This window comes from Clytia hemisphaerica, unplaced genomic scaffold (assembly GCF_902728285.1).
Source record: "Clytia hemisphaerica strain Z4C2 unplaced genomic scaffold, Clytia hemisphaerica genome assembly, whole genome shotgun sequence".
NCBI lineage: Eukaryota > Metazoa > Cnidaria > Hydrozoa > Leptothecata > Clytiidae > Clytia > Clytia hemisphaerica.
This window is the reverse complement of record NW_027104535.1, coordinates 376,037-401,987: the sequence shown is the minus strand read 5'-3', so window position 1 is coordinate 401,987 and position 25,951 is coordinate 376,037. Positions and strand designations below refer to the sequence as shown.

Genomic DNA, 25,951 nt, shown 5'->3' with positions numbered 1-25,951 from the left:
CTCGTCCCCCAGGCCCCAAAAATTAAAATTTTGAAAAAATGAAAAAAACACCCCCAGGGATTTGCCCAAGGATCAAGTGTGCAAAATTTCAACCCAATCGGACCATTTTTGAAGTCTCCAGCCTGCCCCAAAGTTTTGGTGACAGACACACAGACACACAGACACACACACAGACATTCTCAGATTCTAGCTCAACTGAAGTTGAGAACTTGTCATCTGATATGTTGAGATGTCAATAAATTAAATAAACCAAAATATATATTATCTTATGTACAATATGAACAAGAATGGGTGAAAAAAATAAAATTCTCAAAATTAGCTCATGAAGTGTTTACAAAATCCTAAAAAAATATATATCTCTACATTTTGAAATGACAAGAATCGAAGGTCAATTAAGAATTCTTTGAAACTCAACAATGAAAGTTTATGTAGCATAAAATATATGGTTTTCATATTCTTGATCCAGGACTATTTATTTTGACAACACTTTATTGTAATCAAAAGAAACTTGTCTATTCGAACACTCTACAATAGAGACAGTAGAGAATTCAATTTATTATCGCCTATAGTCACCGCACATACTGAATAATAATCACTTATACCACTTAAACTTCATTCGATTCGATTCGATTCGATTCGATTCGTCATTGATTTAATTTTGATCATTTTTTATGATAGGCTAAATCGAGTGACATACGGTAATCTTGTAATGCCTCTTGACGCATACCTAAGGCTCCTTTCACATCAGCACGTTTTTTGTATGCTAGTGCATCATTTGGCTGGAGCCTTATTGCTGAAAAAAGGAGTAAAAAAATATTTCAATCAAAATATTTCAGTCAAAATATTCAAGTTAAAATAATCTGCAGCGGAGACAAAAAAGTTGAAAACGTGTTGAAAAGATATTCAGGAGTGGAACATTATTATAAAGGAAAAGATTCAAAAAGCTTTAGAAAATTAAAATGAGAAATGAAGAAGAAAACTTCTTTAAAAAATGTTATGATAACCGTTGTGAATTCTATCGAAGGTTAGAAAGACTTTAAGATATTCGTTCTAATCCAATATCTGAAATTGACTCATTCAGAGAATTGTAAGCCCCTCAAAAGCTAATCAAGCAAGGTTTCTTCACTTTGAGCAACTGATGTAAGGGTTGGTTGGCACCGTTAAAGCTATTGTACCCCTGGTACAAAAGGTCTAGTCAGATGGTTTGAGACATTTGGTCTGTACTTTACAGTATGCCTTCTATGCTTTCTGGTACTGAAAAAACCTTATTGATCGACGAAAACTTTCTCCGAATAACAAATTTGGCCCAATTTTTCCCTTTGAATACACAGGCTGCAAAATTAAAGTCTGAAGACAAATCATGCCTTTACTCAGAATTTTTATGTGCTTGTTACATGTGATATTTATTTCTGATTAGTTCGAATTTATTGACACTAATAAAGTTATCAACTGTAAGTTATAAAGCAAGTCACATGGGAATAAAACCACGTAAACATTCGAGTAATCACATGTTTTGACTGTACTGATATAATTTTGCAACCCGTGTATTATGAATCAAAAACGGGATCATCGGTAATAAAGGGGAGCCATAACACGTGTGTGAACATGGTCGAAATGCATGATGGGATCGGGGGTCCCTGTATCTGAGGATGAAATATGAGCATACCATTAGAAAGGTCTTCATGAGCTTTATCTAGTTGACCAATGGTGTTGTATATGTGTGCACGATTGTAATAAATCAACGCCCAATCTGGACAGTGTTTTTCTGAAATAAGATGAATGAATGAATGAAACATTAAAATGACGATCGAGGTTTATTTTAGTAACACGATTGTGATACAGTTTGCCTCTCTCTAATTCGACCTTAATGGACTAAGACTTTTTTTCGATTTAGAGAAAGTTTCGATTATAGAGAGCATTTTCACTAAATACTATCTGCAGGGATCAATTATTTAGTTCGACTCTCACATCATCTAAAATCAAGGAGAAATTAAAGAAAAATCAAAAAAATTCTACAAAAAACACCCTACACAAAAAGGATTCCCACTTCTCGTCTCCCCTCGTTAAGTTGAACACGTGGACTAGTGATGGGTCTACTTAAAAAATGACCAAGCAAAATAAAGGCTCTACGTACCAGCTTCTGCAAAATCTTCTAACGCTCCTTTGAAATCTTTTGTCAGACTCTGTGAAGGAAGAATAATCAAATTATAATTTCAACAATTTTAATTAAAAGATATACATCTTTTCACCAATTGCCTACGGTCGAAAAATATTGTCTCCCGACTGCCCTCTATGTCTACAGGCTTCATGTATGCATTCAAAATTAAGTCGGAATTGAATGCGGTATCATGTCAAGAATCTATCTATCGGCTTTGAGTATTGTGAAGAATGAGGTTCCGGTGAAAAAATTAATTGAAAATTTTTGAACAACTCTTGGATGCATATTCTTGAAACCAATTCTTAATATTCATGACGAAATGTCTTATACAGAAGCACCCAAAGAAGACCGGGTGTTTGCCACTAGTTTTATTCTTTGAACAATAAGTTAGTCGCAAACGCTGGAGCAATTTTGGGTGCTTCTGTATAAAACATCACGTCATGAATATCTTGAATTTCAAAATGTGAAAGTCACACTTCAAATAAATGGTCAATTATTTCATGAACAAAATAATACCCTGGTAACGGCGCGGTTGACGAAGGAATAAGCATCTGTTTTTTGCCATTCACATGCACGGGTGTAGTAGCCGATTGCCTAGAGGAATGATATTTTGAGGAGGTAAACTTTGGATATTCAACAAAAATCTTTCCACATTGTTGAGGGATATCGGATATCCATTTTGAACATCAGCAAAAAGGTCAGACATCCAGAGGTTAAAATGAGTTTCTTTAAACGACAAAGGGTTTTCATATTTCACATTTCAGAGAGGATATACATTGGTTTAGTCTAAGAAAACACTGGAAGATCGTTATTGTTAGTTAGAATTTTGTTTCAACAGTCATATAAGGAATGTACTGTCGTTATGGACGCTGGATAAACATTTATTTGACGTTTTGTGACACCCGCTTCTCTTCTTCTTCATCCCCAGTGGAAAATTATACTCCAATTTAAAAATAAAATCCTCACCACAAAAAACCATGCTATTTTTCCATCCCCACTGAATTTTTTGGCTCAAAAACAATGGAATTCAAATCCCCCGCCGTAAAAAAACGCGGAAATATCCATCCCCATCGAGTTTTTGACCCCACTGGCTGAAGAAATCCCACCGGGTCTGTGAGAAGGGGTTTTTTTTGCCGACAGGGAAATATAGGAAGTTCGATGACAGGAACAATTACATAGCCACTGTAAAGATAATTGTTTTCCTGGCGAAGGTATGAAGGTCAGATTATTGATGATAGTAGCCTGTAATTTTCTTTCACTAATTTTTAGTTTGCCACTCGTTTCTCAACAAATTTATTATCAAATCATTATCATTATTACCAAAAAGATGATTCAGAACAATATAATTATTGAGAAATTACAGAATTACAGAAAACTTATCCTTTAGCGCAAACTTGAGTTTGTTTGATTATAGTTTAAATTTTAAGTCTTAAGATTTCAACTGTCTGATTCCAGCTGAGGATAATTATAAGGAAGAAATGGAGGAGAAAAAGATTTATATCAGTATTGGGGGCATACCGTATTACTTCAAATAAATGCCCTCTACTTTTTAAAGCCCCCTCGAACAAATCCCCTCCTAAAATCCAAAAAAAATTAATAAAGGCCCCTTATTCGAAGTAATACTGTAAGAGAAAAGAATTCAAGTTAATTGAGGCTAAAAACCTTCGTATAGAGTAAAGCTCCAGTAGAAAAGAAAAAAACAAAAACGTGCGATACCTGTGCGTATTGTTTGTGTAGAAAGTAAATATTAGCGGCGTTATAATAAGCTAATGCGTACGACGGATCCGTTCTGATTGCTGATTGGTAATCATTCATTGCATTCACAACATCACCAAGTGCCTGTCATTGAGAATAAATAAATTATTGACTGATATCTGCCTGAAACGGCACGAAACTCCGAGTATCGGAAAATAAACTAGTCTCTATTATTGACTGATATCTGCCTGAAACGGCACGAAACTCCGAGTATCGGAAATAAATTCCTCTTATTGACTGCTATCTGCCTGAAACGGCACGAAAACTCCGAGTATCGGAAAATAAAACTAGTCTCTATTATTGACTGATATCTGCCTGAAACGGCACGAAACTCCGAGTATCGGAAAATAAACTAGTCTCTATTATTGACTGATATCTGCCTGAAACGGCACGAAACTCCGAGTATCGGAAAATAAACTAGTCTCTATTATTGACTGATATCTGCCTGAAACGGCACGAAACTCCGAGTATCAGGAAAATAAACTAGTCTCTATTATTGACTGATATCTGCCTGAAACGGCACGAAACTCCGCGTATCGGAAAAAAACTAGTCTCTATTATTGACTGATATCTGCCTGAAACGGCAAACTCCGAGTATCGGACTAGTCTCTATTATTGCCTGATATCTGCCGGAAACGGCACGAAACTCCGAGTATCGGAAAATAAACTAGTCTCTATTATTGACTGATATCTGCCTGAAACGGCACGAAACTCCGAGTATCGGAAAATAAACTAGTCTCTATTTATGACTGATATCTGCCTGAAACGGCACGAAACTCCGAGTATCGGAAAATAAACTAGTCTCTATTATTGACTGATATCTGCCTGAAACGGCACGAAACTCCGAGTATCGGAAAATAAACTAGTCTCTATTATTGACTGATATCTGCCTGAAACGGCACGAAAACTCCGAGTATCGGAAAATAAAACTAGTCTCTATTATTGACTGATATCTGCCTGAAACGGCACGAAACTCCGAGTATCGGAAAATAAACTAGTCTCTATTATTGACTGATATCTGCCTGAAACGGCACGAAACTCCGAGTATCGGAAAATAAACTAGTCTCTATTATTGACTGATATCTGCCTGAAACGGCACGAAACTCCGAGTATCGGAAAATAAACTAGTCTCTATTATTGACTGATATCTGCCTGAAACGGCACGAAACTCCGAGTATCGGAAAATAAACTACTCTCATTATTGACTGATATTGCCTGAAACGGCACGAACTCCGGTATCGGAAAATAAACTATCTCTATTATGACTGATATCTGCCTGAAACGGCACGAAACTCCGAGTATCGGAAAATAAACTAGTCTCTATTATTGACTGATATCTGCCTGAACCGGCCGAACGAGTATCAAATAAAACTAGTCTCTGACTGATATCTGCCTGAAACGGCACGAAACTCCGAGTATCGGAAAATAAACTCGTCTATTCTGATGATATCTGCCTGAAACGGCACGAAACTCCGAGTATCGGAAAATAAACTAGTCTCTATTATTGACTGAGAATAAATAAAATATATATGGAATTAAAAGTCGAAAGATGAGAATAAGTTGAGAATAAATTGAGAATCAGTCAATTTTGGCTCAAACTAGGTTCTTCTTAATTTCTTTTGAAATTTTTAGGCTTAAATGTTCTTAATACGCTACTTTCTTTACATAAGAATTTAAAATGGGTTTAAATTAAAATCTGTTAAAATCAGTACTTTCTTAGTAAATTTTGAAATCTGAGGCTCAGGTTGTTTTTAATTTGTTTCTAGGTTTTTGTCAATTTTCAGTCTCGTGTTCTTATAAAATTGTTCTTATAAAAAAACGTGTAGTCATTAAATCGTGAGTGGAACATATGATGTTGCGCTTTACAAACTTTAGACATAGCATTCCCGTATGTAATAGTAGAGGGCATTTTGTAAAATCGCTAGATTGTTTTGGTCAAAGCATTTGTGATACATTTTTGGAAAGCTAAGGGGTAGGGGAATCAAAATAACTTAGGTTCCAATTTTTTTCGGACACTTAGGTGTGATTTTCGGACAAATATGACGGTCTCAGGCAAAAATCATAGGGTCAAAAATTAATGAAAACTTTAGCTTGAGAAAACGGAGATCTGTTGTATATCTTTGGAAAGCTCTCAAAAAAAAAAAAAAACGAACAAATTTTCCTCTACTATAATACAGTATTCAAATGGCCTAAAAAAATTGTTAAAGAAAAATAATGTTTTACCTGATGTACAATACCACGGTTACAAAGTAACTCTGCATTCTTCCCTGACTGAAAAAACAAAATATTTCAATCGATTATAATTGAATCTCCCCTATTCAGTATCTCTGACTTGTTGAGTTTCATTTAAAGGTTTTGTTTTTAAATAAGAGTGGTATCGTTTGCTTACTTATCAACTTTAATTTACAAGATTTTCCACATTGGATTGAAACAGATATGGAGCAATATTGGTCAGAAAGAGCAAAAATCATCTTTTGCTTATATCAGCATAATATAACAATAGGCAGACACTGTCCTGATATGAAATATGTGTCTGATATGAAACGGAAACACTTATGTAAAAACAAAACCTTTAACTAATTTCATTTCAACGTCAATACACCTTTCAAGCAGCTTTAAAGCCACAAAGAATTTGGGCCAGTTTTACCAGGGATGACGTCAAAAGAGGTCTGTATTTATGAGACAATTAGCGATCTATGACCTCAAATATTTGACGTCAATCCTACCCTGTAAACTCCACCCCAGTCTCGTCACGGTCTATTGCTTTTCTTGTCTTTATTCACTCGTCTGCAATGGGCTATTCCAGAAAATATTCGTAGATGGGGGTGGAGGATATTTTGTCCGGGGAGGGGTAGTGACAAATATGCCTTGTCCGGGGGTAGTAAACTTGCTCTGTTTGGGGGTAATGTTGCTCTGTTTGAGGGTAATTTTGAATGTCAAGGGGGTCAACTGATACTTGTCCAGAGGGTTAGACCTGCGTCCAGGAAGTCAAAAGCATAATGTCCGGGGGTAAATTTCGAAAAAATGTTATATCCTCCAACCCCCATATTCAATTTTTTTCTGGAAAAGCCCAATCCTAGACTTTCCGACTGAAAATATGACCTCAACTCACAATGCACAACTTACGTTTAAAGCACTGTTCATATCGACCAATGCACCAAAAGCATTTCCCATGTGTAGACTAACGATAGCTCGTCCTTCCAAAGCTCGTTGATGCCCTGTAAAGATTAAAACAAATAATAAATAATGTAATACACCTTTTTTCTTAAGAAACACTCTTAAGAATGCCTAAAAACTAAGAAACATCTAAGAAACATGCTGAGAATGAGAATGAGAAAATAACATTTTTAAATTCGGTATTTTTTAAAGAACCTTCTAATCAAGGGAAAGTTCCAGAAAAATACTTACACATAACAGTTAGAAACACTTGAGAAAGTTAGAAAATCCAAGAAAATCAATATAGAAGATAGGAAAGTACCGTAGATTACTTTAGGCGTACAAACTTTCGCGAGCAGAAACTTTCACGAGGACGAAAAATCGCGAAATTCACGACATTTACTTTCACGAATTTAACGGAAAAATATTTTTCGCGAGCATAAACTTTTGCGAATCAAGACGTAAAATTGAGAATTTTTACATGAAAAAATTGCTTAGAGGGACAAATACTTCTTGGATTGGCTTGAAACATTTGTCCTTTGACTAATTAGTCTTTTAGCAGGCTAAAAAGTGCCATAAATATTAGATTTTATTCAGAGTTCAGAGAATTTTACAGATTTTCTATTTTGTTAAGAATTTTTCGCGAGCACAAACTTTCGTGAATGGCCCTTCCTAGAATTTCTAAAGACATTTACTTTCGCAAAAAGGGCCAAAATTTGCGAAAATCGCAAAAGTTTCCGCTCGCGAAAGCTTGTACGCCTAAAATAGTCTATTAGACTATTGTATTATCGACATGCATTCTTTAAGCTTGACAAATTTTAGAAACATTGAGGCTGCTTGGTAAAACTAGTTTCTTAAAAAAGTGTATGCGTTTTTACTGGAGTACATATATTTTAACACGAGGGAAGCTTACTTATATTAAAGGTTTTGTTTTTAAATAAGAGTGATATCGCTTGCTTACTCATCAATTTTAATTCACAGGCTTTTTCACATTGGATTGAGGGCGGATGCGGAGCAAGATTGGTCAGAAAGAGGAAAACAAAAAAATATTTTCGCTCATATCAGCATAATATAACAATAGGCAGACACTGCCCCGATATGAAATAGGTGTCCGATATGAAACAGGAAACTTATGTAAAAATAAAACCTTTAAGAGACATACACCACTTGAAACATTTTGAGTCAGGCAATAAGAAACAAGAGCAGCCAACGACGGATATTTCTCAAATGTCTATTTTTCCAGGAGAGAGACGTTTAGGGAGAAAATCCCGGGGGGGGGGTGGCACTCATATGATCTGGCCTACGTCATGTGCAGCGCTTAAGGGTGAGGTTTTTCAGCATCCCTAAATGCACTAAATGCACTGTAAGGGTGTGTTTCTGTGAGATTGCACTGCAAGGGTGGAATTTTAGAACAAATTCAAAATAATTGATAAAAAGAAAGATTTTTACTTCTCGTTTGTTTCAAAAAATTTCTCTTGTCTGATAATTACAGCTGACAAGAATAATTTTCTCAGTTTTTCTTTGAAACAGAAAATTTTCCAACCTTCTTTTATCACGCAGATTTACAGCTGAAAAATATAGTGCACTATAAGGTTTGGTAAATCATGAGAAATGCACTGAAAGGGTACCTTTTCAGCCATATTGAACTGCACTGCAAGGGTAGGAATTTGAGAAGCAGATTTTGCGCAGCACATACCGTCGTTTCGAAATCGAGTGCCCCCCCCCCGGGAGAAAATCCAGGAACATTTTGCGACTCTTGAAGAAACAAGGATAAACAAGCTACATGCTGAATGGACCTACCTGAAGAGTGATGTAATAAGACAATTGAAAAATGACAACAATACCTTATCGGGGAAAACTTCGTTGTGGAAAATTTTTGTCAGGAAAAATTTTCGTCGGGGAAAAATATTCGTCACTTGCTGGTAGTTGGTAAATGCATTAAGGCCAGGGAAAATTTTCGTCGGGGAGAAATATTCGTCACTTGGCCAAAATTTCGTCACTTTTCCCCGACGAAGTTTTCCCCGATAAGAGAACAACTCGAGAAATTCAAGAAATCTGGCGATTCTCGGCTGTTCTGGCAATTTTTAGAAAGTTCCTGTACCAAAATCAGTTTCATTGAAAATTGAACCATGCTTAATCGTGGACATTCTTATAAATAATGTTTTTGTTTGAAAAAAACAAAGACATAAAACGAAAAAATCCAATGAAAATCTGCAAAAATTTTTTTTCTCAAAAATCGAACCCGGCCATGTTTTGAGCATTGCGAAAACGCATCTCTCTGCAAAAAATTAGAAAAGACTATGAATGAAAATTCGAGAAAATGTAAAAAATCTGGTTTTTCCGCCATATTTCCGGCATTTTCGGCCGGAAAGAAATGTTTTCCGACAATCGGGCTCTGTCACATTTTAGGTATTGTCATTTTGCATCAGTGTGCAAAATTTCATAAAAAAATATAAAGTACAGCTCGAAAAATTCAAGAAATACTGTCTTTCCGGCGAAAATAGGTTGTTCCGGCGATTTTTAAATAGTTCCGGCTTCAAAAATCTATTTTATTGAAAATTGAAACATGCTTGATGGTGGGCATTGCTATTAATAATGTTTTTGAATGAAAAACAACCAATTATTAGGAAAAAGTCCAATGAAAATCCAGAAAAACGGCGATTTCCGGCATATTCGGCCGGAAAATTTTTTTTGCAAAAATCTAGCTCGGCTATGTTTTGGGCATTATTAATACGCATCTTTGAGCAAAAAATCAGAAAAAACTAATGATAAAATCTCGAGAAATTGCCAAAAAAGCAGTTTTTTCCGGCATATTTCCGGCATTTTCGCCCGGAAAATTGTTTTTTCGAAAATCGGGCTCCGTCACATTTTGGGCATTGCCATTTTGCATCATTGTGCCAAAAATCAGAAAAAACTAATGAGCCAATCCTGAGAAAAGCTGGTAACAGACGGACGAAGGGGACGAACGGACATCGGTTAATTTATAGGACCTCCACCGGGGTACCCGGAGGTAGGTCCAAAAATCATATTTCATACTGAAAAAAAGTAATTATGAAAGGGTGATTTGCACGAAATTTGTATCAAACTTCCTTCAATATAATCACACACTTATCTAAACAACTTCCATGAAAGTCACAAAACAATTAACTTTCTTAATGAATAAAATGTCCTCCATGACATTTAGTTCACTTCCTTTAACCCTTTTTCTTTGGCATTAAGAAAAACTATGGCTATGAATTATTGACTTTGTTTTACGTCGACTTCACTTATCATCACCCTCGATATCATAAATATCATTATATACATAAAGTCGGTAATAGATAATTGTTTTTTTGGTAAGATACTCGCATGTCAAAAAAAAAAACTAGGCCAGAAAAACTGAATGTCGTGACTTTCGCTTAAAATATTGTATCATTAATAGGAACTTCCTCCCCACACTACTAAAGCCATAACATATCACCGATAATCGAAATTCAATGTGAAGAAAGAAATAACTTCCAACACAGAATTCAGCTTATAATTTACCTTCGCTTCTTTACCTAAAGTAGATTTTCAAAACTTAGTTCAATAGACCTGTTTCAATGTTTTGATTTTTCGCATTTGTATGCGCATGCGCCAAAATAGTTACGGTTTTTCAAAGGCAGAAAACACGAAGCGCTCGCTGGAAAAAGGCAGTTTTGATTTTATTATTCAAAATCTCTTCATCAGAATTTCATGAAATTTTAGTATAAGAATCCTATATAGTTATTAGATAACATACTAAAATTTCTATTCAAAATTCCTTCTAGATCCTGAGAAAATTGACATAAACTGCGTGCCTCCAGGTAATGTTGTTGTCTTTTTTGCCTCTGAAAGTCAGGCCGTTTTACGGGTCGTAACGAGCCGATGTAAACATGTGACGTCACATGAAACGGGCCTATAGGTTGGAATGAAGAAACACCTTTGATTTCCTATTGCAACGACATGTAAAGGTAGACTATACTTTAGTCTAAAACGAATCACTATCTAAGAAATAAGCCCAAAGCCGAAGAAAATTCGCAAACGAGTTTTTTTGTCGAAAAGAGTTTACAGTCGGTAGAGTTGCCAGTCTTCCAAAATCTCCCGCCTATTTTTTTCCGTATACCGCCATAACGCCATACCGCCATTATTTTCCCGCCTTTACTATCAATGTAACGGACGATAACATCGTTTAATGCAACGGACCAGGAAAAGCATTTCTAAACAGTTTTCTACCTTAAAATCATACACCTGTGCTAATCCTACGCTACCAAGATGTTAAGAAGGCGTGGGGCCTCTAAAAAGTTACGCCTTAACTATTATTATCGTTGAATTAGTAATCTTCCTCATAAAACTTTGTATAAATAAGGGTACCATGAAATTCAAAAGTCATTCAGTCAATAGTTGAAGAACAACAAGAGCAATATTCAAATCAATTGTGTCGTTTTTAAAAATTCACAACAGAATAAAAATGAAGATGCTGAAAGCTTTATTGTTGTTTTCTTTCGTCCTTTATGTTGTACAAGGTAAGATTATTCATGACAATTATCATCTTTAAAGATGAAAATTGTACAGTTTGAAATCAGTTGAAATAGTGAAAATCGATGTGATATTGTGCATTTTTTTATAAGAACTATCACTCAGCTTCAACCTGGAATGTCTGAATCTTGAACAAATTAAGGGTTAAAATAAAAATAGGGTAACCTAACATACATCAGCTTTGCCCTAGAAATAAGAACAGGACAAGAACAACTATAGGCTTGAATTGGCAAAAAAATAAGAACTTCCCAGCCTAAAATATAACACAGTTTACTTGGTTCATGTTTAAAGTCTCGAGCAGTAAGAACACGCTGAAAATAAGCTCTTTGAAAAGTGTGAACTGACTGAAGTGATATATTAATATTCTTAGCTCAATCAACAGAAGACCAGAAAGAAGAAGAACTTGAAGATTATCCGAAGCCAAATGTTGACCTCACAATAGCTGCTAGATCTTTCCTGGAAGATGAAATCAAGAAAGCAATGGTCGAAGAATTAAAAAGTAAGACATTAGAAATACTCAAAAATTTTGGTTTGTCAAAATAGTCTAGATTCAATCATAAATAATGGTATTCTATTTCCAATATTTGAACCATGAATTTGCTTTCCTTTTCAGAGGATCCAAAAGGTGGAAAAATTAGAAGAATTCTTGGCAAAGGATTAAGAGCTGCTGGACACGCCGCAAGCTTTTTCCTGGAAGATGAAATCAAGAGAGCAATGGTCGAAGAAATGAAAAGTAAGACATTAGAAATACTCAAATATTTTGGTTTGTCAAAATAGTCTAGATTCAATGATAAATAATGGTATTCTATTTCCAATATTTGAACCATGAATTTGCTTTCTTTTTCAGAGGATCCAAAAGGTGGAAAAATTAGAAGAATTCTTGGCAAAGGATTAAGAGCTGTTGGACACGCCGCAAGCTTTTTCCTGGAAGATGAAATCAAGAAAGCAATGGTCGAAGAAATGAAAAGTAAGACATTAGAAATACTCAAATATTTTGGTTTGTCAAAATAGTCTAGATTCAATGATAAATAATGGTATTCTATTTCCAAATATTTGAAACCATGAATTTGCTTTCTTTTTCAGAGGATCCAAAAGGTGGAAAAATTAGAAGGATTCTTGGCAAAGGATTAAGAGCTGCTGGACACGCCGCAAGCTTTTTCCTGGAAGATGAAATCAAGAGAGCAATGGTCGAAGAAATGAAAAGTAAGACATTAGAAATACTCAAATATTTTGGTTTGTCAAAATAGTCTAGATTCAATCATAAATAATGGTATTCTATTTCCAATATTTGAACCATGAACTTGCTTTCTTTTACAGAGGATCCAAAAGGTGGAAAAATTAGAAGGATTCTTGGCAAAGGATAAAGAGCTGCTGGACACGCCGCAAGCTTTTTCCTGGAAGATGAAATCAAGAGAGCAATGGTCGAAGAAATGAAAAGTAAGACATTAGAAATACTCAAATATTTTGGTTTGTCAAAATAGTCTAGATTCAATCATAAATAATGGTATTCTATTTCCAATATTTGAACCATGAACTTGCTTTCTTTTTCAGAGGATCCAAAAGGTAGAAAAATTAGAAGAATTCTTGGCAAAGGATTAAGAGCTGCTGGACACGCCGCAAGCTTTTTCCTGGAAGATGAAATCAAGAAATCAATGGTCGAAGAATTAAAAAGTAAGACATTTAGAAACACTCAAAAATTTTGGTTTGTCAAAATAGTCTAGATTCAATGATAAATAATGGTATTCTATTTCCAATATTTGAACCATGAATTTGCTTTCTTTTTCAGAGGATCCAAAAGGTGGAAAAATTAGAAGGATTCTTGGCAAAGGATTAAGAGCTGCTGGACACGCCGCAAGCTTTTTCCTGGAAGATGAAATCAAGAGAGCAATGGTCGAAGAAATGAAAAGTAAGACATTAGAAATACTCAAATATTTTGGTTTGTCAAAATAATCTAGATTCAATCATAAATAATGGTATTCTATTTCCAATATTTGAACCATGAACTTTGCTTTCTTTTCCAGAGGGTTAAAGGGGAGGAAACTCGTCAAAATAGTCAAAGTACAACATAAAAATTGTAAGCGAATTTTCTGTCTCGAACGCATCTATCCTTTTTCTTTTTTCAGAGAATCCAAAGAATTGAAGGCTGCTGGAATTTTGCCTTATTCACCGGAGAAGAAGTGCTACACAAAACATCTACCACACAAGTATCGCATAATTGAGATTTCGTTACTCAGTTTTTATTGTTGCTGGTCATATAAATATCTTAATAATTGTATTTTTTATTTGACTTAAGTTATTTTACCTATTATATATCGGAGAATGAAAAATACATTACCCTTACGTTTAAATAACATTCTTTCTTAGCTTTACATCGATTCCCACAGTGCAGTCTGTTCACTATCACGTTCGTTACTTTTCGGAAGGGTTTCTATTCTTGATATGCATAAATCATTTTTCTAGTGGAAACACCCTAAAGAAGCCGGGATTTGACCCCTCTCTGTTACTAAAAATAGAAACACGGAGGTAAAAAACCGGCTTTTTTGGGTGCTTCTGTTAAAAAATATGACGTCATTTTGACATACGCATATCAAGAATACAAAGCTTTCAGAAAGATAGTGCGCACACTATGAAAATAAAATTTTCACACTTACCAGGAGAAATATCGATAGTGCGTGTGAACATATGCCATGCTTTCATATACTGTCCCTCGTCTTGTAAGCTGTACGCTAAGTTGATTCTAGCTTCTTTTGAGAGTGGATTCAGGTGAAGTACACGAATATAATCACGTCTGTAACAATAAAAGGTATAGCTTGAGCTAACTCAAAGGTTACAGCTGAAGGAAACCTCTAAGACTTCAACTTTCTCAAATTCTAACAACAGAAAAAAGTCTTTTTCACATTAGAATATCTCGTGTACTCTGTTAGGTACTCATTGCACATTAGTGGTTTTCTGGATTATTTGATCTAGACCAAACGCGTTTTCATTCTTAAATACAGTTTCCCTTTTGAAAAGAACAGTATTAAAATAGCCCAATTTGTGTTTTCAGTAGTATAGTTTCCGCCCCAATCAATACACAATTTCCTATTAGCAGATTCATATAAAAAAGTCACGAAAAGACGTCGAGTTCAGCTCTGTTGGCTGAGACATGATTACCACTATCATACACTGGACACTTTGAAAAAATATGCTTATTGTGTGCAATACTCAGCAAATCAGAGCTTTAATCGACGTTTTCTCGTGACTTTTTTATATGAATCTGCTAATAGGAAATACGTGTATTTAGAAAAGTCCTCAAAGAGTCTTCTGTTCTTCGTTTAGTCGCCACCTTAAAAATATTTGTGAAAAATACATATATTGCAATTTAGCATGAGATAAAGGGATTCGATTGAAGGCACTAATAGACTTACTAACCGTGCAATTTTCTTTTCTCGTAAATTCGATTTGTCGTTACCAGTCTCCATCTTGTTGGTAAACGAGTCCATGAGAACATTACCACGTGCTAGTATAGAGTGTGAAAAGAAGGGGTCCACTTCAAGGGAACTGGTGAAGAATTCGGTTGCTTTCTCATGTTGCTTCAATCTAGATTAAACAAAAGAAAGCTATTCAGACACTATTAAGTAGACTCCTTTAAAGGAATTATACGGTGTTGCTTCAATCTAGATTAAACAAAAAGAAAGTTTTTCTACTTTGTCAGGATAGTGGCGCACTATATCATAAAGAAGAACATTCGTTTTCAACAAATATCTTAGTCCTCTTCAAGGAGAAAATTATCATTTAACCTGTGATAGCAAAGTCCAACTGTATGATGAATTCTTGGATTGTCTGGAAATTCCTTGAAAAGAATTGCATAAAATTAGAACCTAAAGGGCTATGTGTAGGACTGGGTACGACAGTTGACTTTCACTAATTCGATCTTGAACGGGGATTATTATTTGTTCGAATAACAGAAAGGTTTAAATTAAAGAATGCATTTTAAGATGGGTTTCTCCTTGATGGGGGGAGTTGGAGTTAGTTCGAATAATAGAAGGATTCGAATAATAGAAGTTCGAATAAGTGAGAGAGTCTACAGTAGTAAAGAATCATGGGTAATTTCAATGAATTGCGGCATTTCAAGATGCAATAAATCACTAGTTTACCAAGGTCATCATTACACTAATGTGTACAGCCTGAAAGCCAAAGCCTAAAGCCAAAAATACACATAAGATTTTAATGCTTTTCCTTTGAAAATTATGAGATAAATTTTACCTTCAAACCAACGAGGAAATCGCACAAAGCATTCTCAACATCATTTATTTGGAAATAAAGGAGCCCTCGGTTTAATAATGCCTAAAAATGAAGAAAATTAATGGCAATTTCATAAAAACATTAACCTTATTTAACTTATGGAGGATCATATATAGATTTTCTTTACACGGGTATGCTGTCCTCACAGTGCCAGTGGATCAGCTTTCAAAAAGCGGGTGAACTGAAAATCCAATTAAAGAGAGTGTAATGCTCGGCGCTGGGTTAATTAAGAGGAAGTATCTAATGAATTATGACATAAAGTCTTTCTTTTGATTAAAGTTTAGTTTAGCCTCTCTGATAACGTGGTGATGTTCTTTAAAGGTTTTGTTTTTACATAAGTGTTCCCGTTTCATATAAGACACATATTTCATATCAGGACAGTGTCTGCCTATTGTTATTTTATGCTGATATAAGCAAAAATTTGTTTTCTTTTCCTCTTTCTGACCAATCTTGCTCCACATCCGTGTTAATCCCATGCGAAAAAGCTTATAAATTAAAATTGATGAGTAAGCAAACGATATCACTCTTATTTAAAAACAAAACCTTTAATTGAAGCAACAAAGGATACCTTCATCCGTAGATTGCAATCACTCATCAACACGATGCTGTAATCACGTAATGCCTGGAAAAACAAAACAGACAGTATTTAGTTTATAATCCAGAACGAACCACGCATTAAAGAAGATCATAAAATGTTGGTTACCAATAATTTGCTAAGATAAAGTCTCGTATGGTATAATAAGATATATACAGGATTGGGGTAGATTCTATGCAGTGATTTCGTTGATTTAATGAAATCACTAAACCAAATAGAAAAGCTAAAAACAACAAGTGCTACTTTAATGGAACTATCTGGTTATGCATTTAACACATAATAATTGATATCTACTTGAGTGTGACTGTTAAAGCAATCATTCGGAGCACAAATAGTAACGATTTATTAAAATTCATCGTCTGCTTTCAACATTGATTGTCGTGGTATTAAGGGAGGGGATTGGAAAGAAAAGAATATCTATCTCATCAAGAAAATGAGTAATTTGGCTAAGAACAATGATGCAATTTTTTAGACGAGAAAATGTTTTCGTGAAAATATGCTTCAACCATCTTTTATCAACGATAGTACCCTAATTTCATGCAAAAAAATCAGAAAAAATTAATGCTCCAGTTTTTAACAAAGTTCAAAAAACCCTTTTTTAGCCGTTTTTTTTGGCTGAAATTTGCCCCCCGTTTTTTTTCTTCAAAATCTGGCTCCGTCACATTCGAGGGCTTATAGTTAGGCACCTTTGTGCCTAAATGAGCTCTTAAGAAAAGCTGGTAGCAGACGAACAGACGAACGAACGTTAATTTAAAGGACATCCGTGGTAGGTCCAATAAAAGCTAAGCGAGGGAGGGGTACTCGATATGGAAAAAGACAAAAGTAAGGGTCTCAATGTTAGGCCATTGTAGTGCTTTTTGAATTTTCTTTTCTATTTTACAGGGAAAAAATGGTTAAATTTTACGAAAACTAGCCTAAGTATCCCCTGGGCGTTTTTCTCACGTTGTACACCCTCACATTGCTCCGTCTCTCGTATCAACCCTTAAAGACTGCACCCACGGTATGTAATTTACCTTGAGTGCTGTAAATGGGGACTAGAACAAACTCTAAAACAGGCCTACCTTGAAAAAATAACGTTTTTGATGAAAGCATACAGCTCGATTGAAGTAAGCCAACATACAATTGGAATCGATGCCAATAGCCTCTGAGAGATCTTTGATGGCCAGTTTGTAAGCTTTGATATGGAATTTAATAGCACCCCTGTTCATGAGAAGATTTTTAAATGAAAATTATGTTAAAATAAAATAAGTTTCTTTTTCGATTGGTTCAAAGATAATGAATCTTTGGATATTTCGTCTTCCGTTGAAAAGTCAAGAAATCGAAAATCTTTTTTCACGGCATGGAAACCACTCTCATATGTATGAGATAGGTATGGTTTCCACGTGAAAGAGAAAAAGCGCACAAACAAATCGTGAAGAGACTTCTTCATAAATTAAGTAAACATCTTGATTACATTTAGAAAACCTTTTAAGAGTTAAAATCAAAATCGGTTAATAAGCGATCCAAAGTTACTGGCCAACTTGACAACTCCAAAAAAACTTTGGGAAGGGAAGCCCAACGTACCTGTATACTAAAGCACGAACGCTGTTTGGATGCAATCGCAGAGCTTCGTTACAATTCATGATCGCTTTTGCATATCGTTTTTTACTGCCGTAATACGAAGCACGCCCCAGGTAAGCCTTAAAAAAGAAATGATCAACTCGACATAAAATATGCAGCGACCGGTATATACGGTGTTTTTTTAAACAATTAATTTGAGCCATACTTAAACACTCTATTTTTACAAATCAGACACGTATTTTATATTAGGACAGTGTCTGCCTCTTTCTGACTAATCTTGCTCCACATCCGTGTCAATTCAATGTGAAAAAGATTGCGAATTAAAATTGATGAGTAAGCAGACGATATCATTCTATTTAAAAAATAAAACCTTTAATATAACTAAAAGTATACACACCAGTAACAAATACACCTTTTCGACCGTAGTCGCGCGTGCTACTTTTACCCCACTAAAGTCAATCCAATCCTTTTTTGACACATTTTTCTATATTGTCTTTAGGTGCGAAAAAAGGACTGGGACGGTTTTAGTGGGATAAGGCGGACAAAAAAATACCCACGCGGCAATTGGCGGCTACGGTCAAAAAGGTGTATTGGGTATACAATACCTGGTAGTATTTTGGTTTATGAACAAGTGTGCGGTTGAAATCATGAACACCTTTTGATAATCCAAGTTTCATTTTCGTCAACCCACGATGAAAGTATGCCTACAAAAAAAGGACACAATATTTGAAATATCATGGGCCGATCATGGTTATCCGTTCGCTATTTATCTTTTTAGCATGACACTTTAAACTTTTATATCAACGCAGAAATCTTTCACGGATGTTAACACAAATAGTTTTACTTCAAAAATACAAGAGACAAAAACAGGGCTTTGAAAGGCAGGATTTGAAAAATGCTGAGCATAATCCAGACAAAGAAAATAAGCAAAAAATAATTAAAGGGACAAATTAAAGTTTGTACAAACTGATGTTAGCATGTAACAATAATTATCGTATTATTATTATTTATAACACCCACACACTGAATTACACATATAATAAACGACTATGGTCTATCCATAATGAAGCATGTGATCGCAAATAACATGTTAGTAAATCATAAGGGTCAAAATTTGAAAGCCCCCAAAGAAAATACTATACAAATACACGCTTTTTTTATTCGAATATACTTTATAAGAATGTCCATGATGAAAATGGCCAAAAAATTAAGAATATGCTAAGAATATCACCATCATGGACTTTTGCTACTCAAGCTAAGAATTCCATTTTTAGAGCATTTTCAATTAAAAGTCGCCAATTACCCCCAAGTAAAGCTCACTCTTTTCACAAAAATGCCATTTTATGCTTGAGACCTATGTGCTAAAATGAATCTAGTCTGAATTAGGATCCTAACCTAAGAATACCTTAAGAATGTTTTAGGATAATTTTCCCAAAAAAGTTAAGAAATGGAAAAACATCATTCTTATAAAAAAGTGTGTATAAACACTCATGTGAGCTCCAATCGAACGAGGGAAAAAGTTTAATCAAGAACAAGATTGCGATGCTTACTTCAGCAAGTTCGGGGTTGATTTTTAGACAAGAATTGAAGGAATCCAAAGCATCGGAAAACTTTTTCATTTCAACGTAACATATTCCAATGTTGAAGTAGGCGTCACCCGCTTCTTTGGGCCAGGCATTTTTTGGATTCCAAGGTTTCTTGAAAAAAAAAAAAAATATATGATAACTACGAGTTCCGACCTTTCCAAACCAATGTACATGACGACCGATATTCGCAAATGTTAAGAAGTATTAGAAATTTTTAGTCTTAGACTATGTTCAGGCGTTACTGTTCTCAAAATACGAAACGTCAAAAAAGAAGACATTACAAAGTAAAACAGATCGAAACAGTTTCGCTCCACTATTTTCATCGGAAAGGAACTGCTACGTTTTCTTGCTCCGAAACCAATTTGAACACTGTCGATCCGTAACAGAAACCATACCGAAACTATACGAAACCGTAACGTCTGAACATGGCTATAGCCGCCTTTACGGGCGCTATTGAGTGGCGTATGAGACGTGATGCTTTTTGTTGTGACATAAAGTAAAAAGACGAAAGAATCGTCTGAGCGTAGTTAATAAATAAACAGATATTGCTCAATACACCATTTTGACCGCGCCACTTTATTATTTAATTTACCACCCTAAACTCGATCCAATCCTTCTTTTACACTTTTTTATATTGTCTTTAGGTGTGAAAAAAAGACTAGGACGGTTTTAGGGTGGTTAAATAGACAAAAAAATGCCCGCGCGGTAATTGGCGGGCAACAGTCGAAAAAGTGTATTGCTTCTCGACTACTGCATCTTCCATATTATTTTTTAAACTCATTTTTTTACGACATGACCACTCAACCTGGGGTATCAACAGGATTGACGTTGAAAATCTCAGAAAATCACGAAAATATTATTAGCAATAGTGGAATCTTGCTTACAAGTATGGCGATAGCCTTATTGAAACTTTCAATAGCTTCAGGGAACAGTTTCGCTTTCATTTTCGTTTTAGCCAATAGGGTGACGAAATGAGATGAAGGTTCTGACTTGACTGCTGTCTCCAAGATACTAATCGCCTGTAAAAAATAAGTACAAAATATTTCAGATTTTAAGGCCGTCATTATTTTCTCGATTTTGTTTCTTTTTTTTCTTTCGCTTTTGCTCTCTAATTCGATTTCAAGGCGCATTGTATTCTCATCGAATAAAAGAGAGTATCGAATGGTAGAGCTGCGTATTTGAGAGTTTCTTGTTGACGGCGACTTTCAATAATTATCGAATGGTAGAGCTGCGTATTTGAGAGTTTCTTGTTGACGGCGACTTTCAATAATTATCGAATGATGGAGTGTATCAAATAGTAGAACGTCGTATATGAGAGTTTATTGTTGATGGTGGCTTTCAATATTATCGAATGATGGAGTGTATCGAATAGTAGAACATCGTATATGAGAGTTTCTTGTTGACGGCGACTTTCAATATTATCGAATGATGGAGTGTATCAAATAGTAGAACATCGTATATGAGAGTTTCTTGTTGACGGCGACTTTCAATATTATCGAATGATGGAGTGTATCGAATAGTAGAACATCGTATATGAGAGTTTCTTGTTGACGGCGACTTTCAATATTATCGAATGATGGAGTGTATCAAATAGTAGAACATCGTATATGAGATTGACGGCGATTTTATCGATGATTATATGAGAGTTTCTTGTTGACGGTCACTTTCAATATCACCAAATGATGGAGTGTATCAAATAGTAAAACGTCGAATTAGACAGTGTTTGCAAAATTCGTGATTTGCAAGTACAGTGCATGTAGCATGACAAAATTGAAAATATTGGCTTAGTCGAGAAACCATCCACCACCCTTACCGTTGAATAGTTTTGCAGGAATGTTTCAACAGCAGCTTGTTGCGTTGGTGACGAAGTTTTATTGGTGTTCATTGCTGCACATTGTCTGATAAAGTAATCAAAGGGAAATAGTATTAGTTAGAGCCGATATTTCACGTGGATAGCCTAGTAATCTAAAACTTTTTAAACAGTCTTTGGATTGTTATCACAGGGGCCACGGCAAGTCGGCTCATCGGCTATCTACGAACTCGACGGAACATTGGAAGGAGCGGGGAACCTCCTCTTATGAACATCTGGTTCATAACGCCGATGCTTTTGACCACTTGGCCATCGCTACTCATCCTCATACTTGTGAATCATTTGATCAAAATTAGAGAAGATTAACTTTTACCTTAATGCAAAAATCTGTTGTCAACAAAGTCATCCACGCAAAGAACGAAAGTGTCAAGATGTAGGACGGTCTTAATAGTCCTTTTTTTAACCGCCTCCTCCTAAAAATTACCTTTGGGAAAGGCACTAACTGGAGAGACTTAAAATTTCAACTTATTCCAAAAAGTTCTTTTGATTTGAAATCGAGACGAAGGACCGACGGAGGAGAAAACTTAGAATTTCTTAATAATTACTTCAAAACTGGAGAGGAAAGAGTGTTACCTTATATGGAAACGTGCAAGTTCTAAATTTCCAAGCTTCAGTAATAACCTTCCCTGAAATGAAAGACATCAAAATTATTGTAAAAATATGCTGTTCTATGTTATGAAGGACATTCAACGAGAAAAGGCAGTTAAGAATAATTCCGTAGTAGTGACTTTAATTTCCAAGAATTGACAAATGGAATTTCTTCATTTCGCTCCAAACAATTGTATCTGATAGCAGAAGAGAATTTTTGTAACCAATGGAGAGTTGATTTCAAACAGAAAATTCGCTCCGAAAATTGGACCAAATAACTGGCTAAGAAGCAAAATCGGTTTAAAACGGAAGAATTTTGAGAAAATGCAACGAAAAAGTTTAAGATGAAAAAGTTTATACTGGATTATCAACGAGTAAACAAATGAAAATCTCTACCCTTGAGACTCTATATTCAGTAACATCTGGTTGCATATGAATTGCTCGCGTGTAATCTTTGATCGCTTCTTGGTACTGAGAGAAATTGAAAATAAAATTATTTGACCAATCTTCTTGTCGTATACCAAATTTCTCTTGGTAAAAAATGAAATAAGCTAGTATAGGAAAAAGCGAAGCCTGACACATTTTCCGTCCTTTTGTCGGCAAACAGATGGATAAACTTTACCTCAGCAGTCTTATGAAAAAGATGACTTGAAAAAAAGTTTTAAAAGTTAAAACACTTAAATAACACTACAGATTTGTTGTTATATATGAAACATTTTGGTGGTAACACAATGCAGGATGCAACCTCGTTCCCTGCGTTATATCAAATTTTTGATTCTTACTGATAGCGCTAGATAATACCCTGGGGAAAATCGCATCAGCATACACCAGGGTATTCTCTGGCGTCAATCAGTAACGTAAGTAAAGCCTGGGATACACGGGGACGAGGTCGTGAAGGATGATAAAACCAAACCGAAAATTGTTCAAAGAATTTACTTAAGACTGTTTCAGCAGGTTTAAGTACATCCTTCGTTCGAGTTTATAGCTGGTTCGTTCATTGGAAGAGGCCTAAAGCCTAGTTTAAGTTTGATCAACCGTTAACATATAAAAAAAGGATTGATCAACCGTTAAAGGTTTTATTTTTACATAAGTGTTCCCATTTCATATCAGACACATACTTCATACCAGGACAGTGTCTTCCTATTGTTATATTCTACTTATATAAGCAAAAGATGTTTTTCTTTTCCTCTTTCTGACCAATCTCTTGTTTCACATCCGTGCCAATTCAATATCAAATAGCTTGTAAATCAAAATTGATGAGTTAAGCAAACGTTATCACTCTTATTTAAAAACAAAACCTTTAGGATACAAAAAAGATCGAGTTCTATAAGAAAACTACACGAACCTCTTGCTGTTTTTCGTAAGACTCTGCACGACATAAATACGCACGTACGTACGTAGAGTCCATCCGTATAGCTATGTTGAATCGCTTTAATGCTCTAAAAGTGTGAAAATAATCAATGTATATTTCAAAGACGAATAAGTGATACTTTCGTGGGCCTACAATTTCGTGCGTAATACAAGAAGAATTTTTGATTTTTACCACAACTTGAACCAGTCCCCCCTTCCTCCCGTACTACAACGCTGAAGAAAGACTCTGCTGGTCCGCTTTTCGCTTGAATCTTCATCCAGCATCGGGGGAGGGGAGTATTTCTGATAAAATTAACTGTGATTTTGAAAATTCTCACAATCAATGCACATAATTGTACCTGGTTAACCTAACGAAAACATTAAATTCAAAATCGAATCAAAATTGAATCAACCACGAGTAAAGTTGGTAACTTAGTTATTGGGATTACGCTAGTAAAAAAATCTAATTAAAACGAGTGATACTTTTATGGACCTACCTGGCTAATCAATAGGAAAGCTCAATTCAAAATGAATAAAAAATCCCGAATTAGCACTTATTGGAGCCGGCGCTATACCGCCAAGGATAAATTGTCACCATGTTTAGTAAAGGAGTGGGTCTTCGATTATTTCGAAGGGAGAGGTCGCATTTGAAATATGGTCTGTCTACCTTTAAGGAGGGGATCTTGCTTTTTCTAAAATCTATAGATTTACCCTGTTGTATCATTGGCTTTCAAATCCAACACACCAATGTTGACGTGAACTGGAGCCAAGGAACGGTCCAATCGGATCGCAGACTCGAAATCCCAACGTGCTTGATCATACCTGTATGTAATGCAGAATATTCATTAACCCTGAAAGCTGACGATGATAGGAGTTAAAAAATTAAACCGGGAAAGGTGAAATAAAACAACCAGTACACTAGGGTATCGAAAATTTCCTTAACTCGAACGGTTTCCTCCCCCCTGTTCGTTCGAGACTCTACTGAAGTTGGTAATCAGTAAAAACATTTGTGAAGACGATAACAAGAACAAGAGGGGGGATTTTTGAGAATCCGTTATTGATCGGTGATCTAGCAAATACACGGTTTTCATGTCTCAGCTGAGCATGCGCATTACGGTCTTCGCGCCGATTCCTATTTTGATGGTAGGAAAAGGTAGGAAACTTGGCACGGACCTCAGCCGCAGGAAGCAGTTTATGTTTTCAGTCGACTTTCTTTCCTACAACTTTTTGATTTTTGAATCTTTTGCAATCTTTGCACATCTGTATTTGTTGGGTAATGGCTTCGAATAACAACAGTCGTCCATCTTCCAAATGTTCGAGATCGAGAACTTGTGCTGTTGTTGGTCGCAAGAGCAGTGATTATAGATTTTCAAAATGGGAAGATGAGTGGTGTGACTTGCACCAGACAACATATTCAAACTCAGTTTGCACTTGTTTACCACCCTTCCAGTAAGTGATTTTTTGTTTATTTAACATGTGAAAACATAAGTCAGGTTTATTTATTTCGGGTTTCAAGGTCAGATACATACAGATGACTGAGTGTTGGTGGCACTTTAAGTGCCACAGCTTTCAGACTCTAATTTTGAGGGAAGGGAGACTGCATTCCTTTTTTTCCATTTCTGATAATGGGGCTAGAATTCAATTTCCAAGATGGGGCTAAATCTTCAGGTTTGTCAATACCCATGGTGAAAAAAAAATGGAATAACTAGGTGTTATACAATTTTTTGCTTGTTTGGTTAATTGAATAACGAAAATCCAATTTTTCCTTCACAGGTTGTTCACATTTCCCACTGAAAGAGAAAATCCGGAAGCGAGAATGATTTGGCGAGAACTGATTAATCGCAGGGAACCATCAAATAAAAATTTGTTGTGGTCACCTAGCAGGCACAAACAGTCGAGAGTGTGTTCTGTCCATTTTCCTGACGGCATGCCCACAAAAACCAACCCCCACCCTACACTTTTCCTCAATAATAATGTTGACGTTGATGTTGCAATTGGAAATAAAAACAAAACTACTAGGAGACGTCTAAACTAAAATACTATTTAATACTAAAATATTAATAATAATGATGATGATGCTGTTGTTCCCAACCCTACTGATGTCCCAAACCCTGAAATTGTTAATGATTCATCCCTAGCTATTGATTTTGATGTTTCACCTGGACACATTCCATCTACACGTGATGAATCTCCTATTAATGAACCCATAATTAATAATGGAAACCGTCAGTGTCTTTTTCTCCCTTCTTTCTTTGTTTTCCGTCATGGTACGTACCGTAATATGTTTTTTTCTTGCATGGTTACTGTAGCTAGCTTACTTTGTTTTGGTTGGATGCTTAAATCTAAATATTTTGCTGCTTTGAAAGAAATTAATAAACTCAAAGATGATCTTCACAAGAAAGAGCTGCTGCTGACAAGATATCGTTCAAATTGCAAGGTTTTACGGCTTTTTTCCATTTGTTAAACGCAGATGGGTTGGATTTAAATTTACTTCGACCATTTTAAAGCGCAAA

At 35.4% G+C, this 25,951-nt stretch overlaps 1 protein-coding gene and 1 long non-coding RNA gene across 2 annotated transcripts in view; one reads left to right on the top strand and one right to left on the bottom strand.

Annotated features, from left to right (window-relative positions):
• Positions 1 to 207: 207 nt before the first annotated feature.
• LOC136822546 (uncharacterized) overlaps positions 208 to 25,951 on the bottom strand; it is a 72,340-nt gene continuing 46,596 nt past the window's right edge. Inside the window, exons 31-52 of the mRNA XM_067078810.1 lie at positions 24,150 to 24,260; positions 23,434 to 23,527; positions 22,485 to 22,559; positions 22,074 to 22,126; positions 21,444 to 21,528; positions 20,515 to 20,649; positions 19,595 to 19,741; positions 18,650 to 18,748; positions 18,048 to 18,163; positions 17,546 to 17,684; positions 16,458 to 16,511; positions 15,851 to 15,931; positions 15,385 to 15,437; positions 15,017 to 15,184; positions 14,257 to 14,393; positions 7,040 to 7,131; positions 6,137 to 6,184; positions 3,875 to 3,997; positions 2,675 to 2,752; positions 2,135 to 2,183; positions 1,667 to 1,765; positions 208 to 793 (exon numbers count right to left, since the gene is read on the bottom strand). Of these exons, the coding sequence (XP_066934911.1) occupies positions 663 to 793; positions 1,667 to 1,765; positions 2,135 to 2,183; positions 2,675 to 2,752; positions 3,875 to 3,997; positions 6,137 to 6,184; positions 7,040 to 7,131; positions 14,257 to 14,393; positions 15,017 to 15,184; positions 15,385 to 15,437; positions 15,851 to 15,931; positions 16,458 to 16,511; positions 17,546 to 17,684; positions 18,048 to 18,163; positions 18,650 to 18,748; positions 19,595 to 19,741; positions 20,515 to 20,649; positions 21,444 to 21,528; positions 22,074 to 22,126; positions 22,485 to 22,559; positions 23,434 to 23,527; positions 24,150 to 24,260 (2,167 nt within the window). The 3' untranslated portion in view covers positions 208 to 662. The remainder of the gene's footprint in view (positions 794 to 1,666; positions 1,766 to 2,134; positions 2,184 to 2,674; positions 2,753 to 3,874; positions 3,998 to 6,136; positions 6,185 to 7,039; positions 7,132 to 14,256; positions 14,394 to 15,016; positions 15,185 to 15,384; positions 15,438 to 15,850; positions 15,932 to 16,457; positions 16,512 to 17,545; positions 17,685 to 18,047; positions 18,164 to 18,649; positions 18,749 to 19,594; positions 19,742 to 20,514; positions 20,650 to 21,443; positions 21,529 to 22,073; positions 22,127 to 22,484; positions 22,560 to 23,433; positions 23,528 to 24,149; positions 24,261 to 25,951) is intronic.
• On the top strand, positions 12,016 to 12,500 carry LOC136822545 (uncharacterized). Its single transcript, XR_010848911.1, has 3 exons — positions 12,016 to 12,104; positions 12,219 to 12,338; positions 12,453 to 12,500. It is a non-coding gene; the product is annotated as an uncharacterized lncRNA (long non-coding RNA).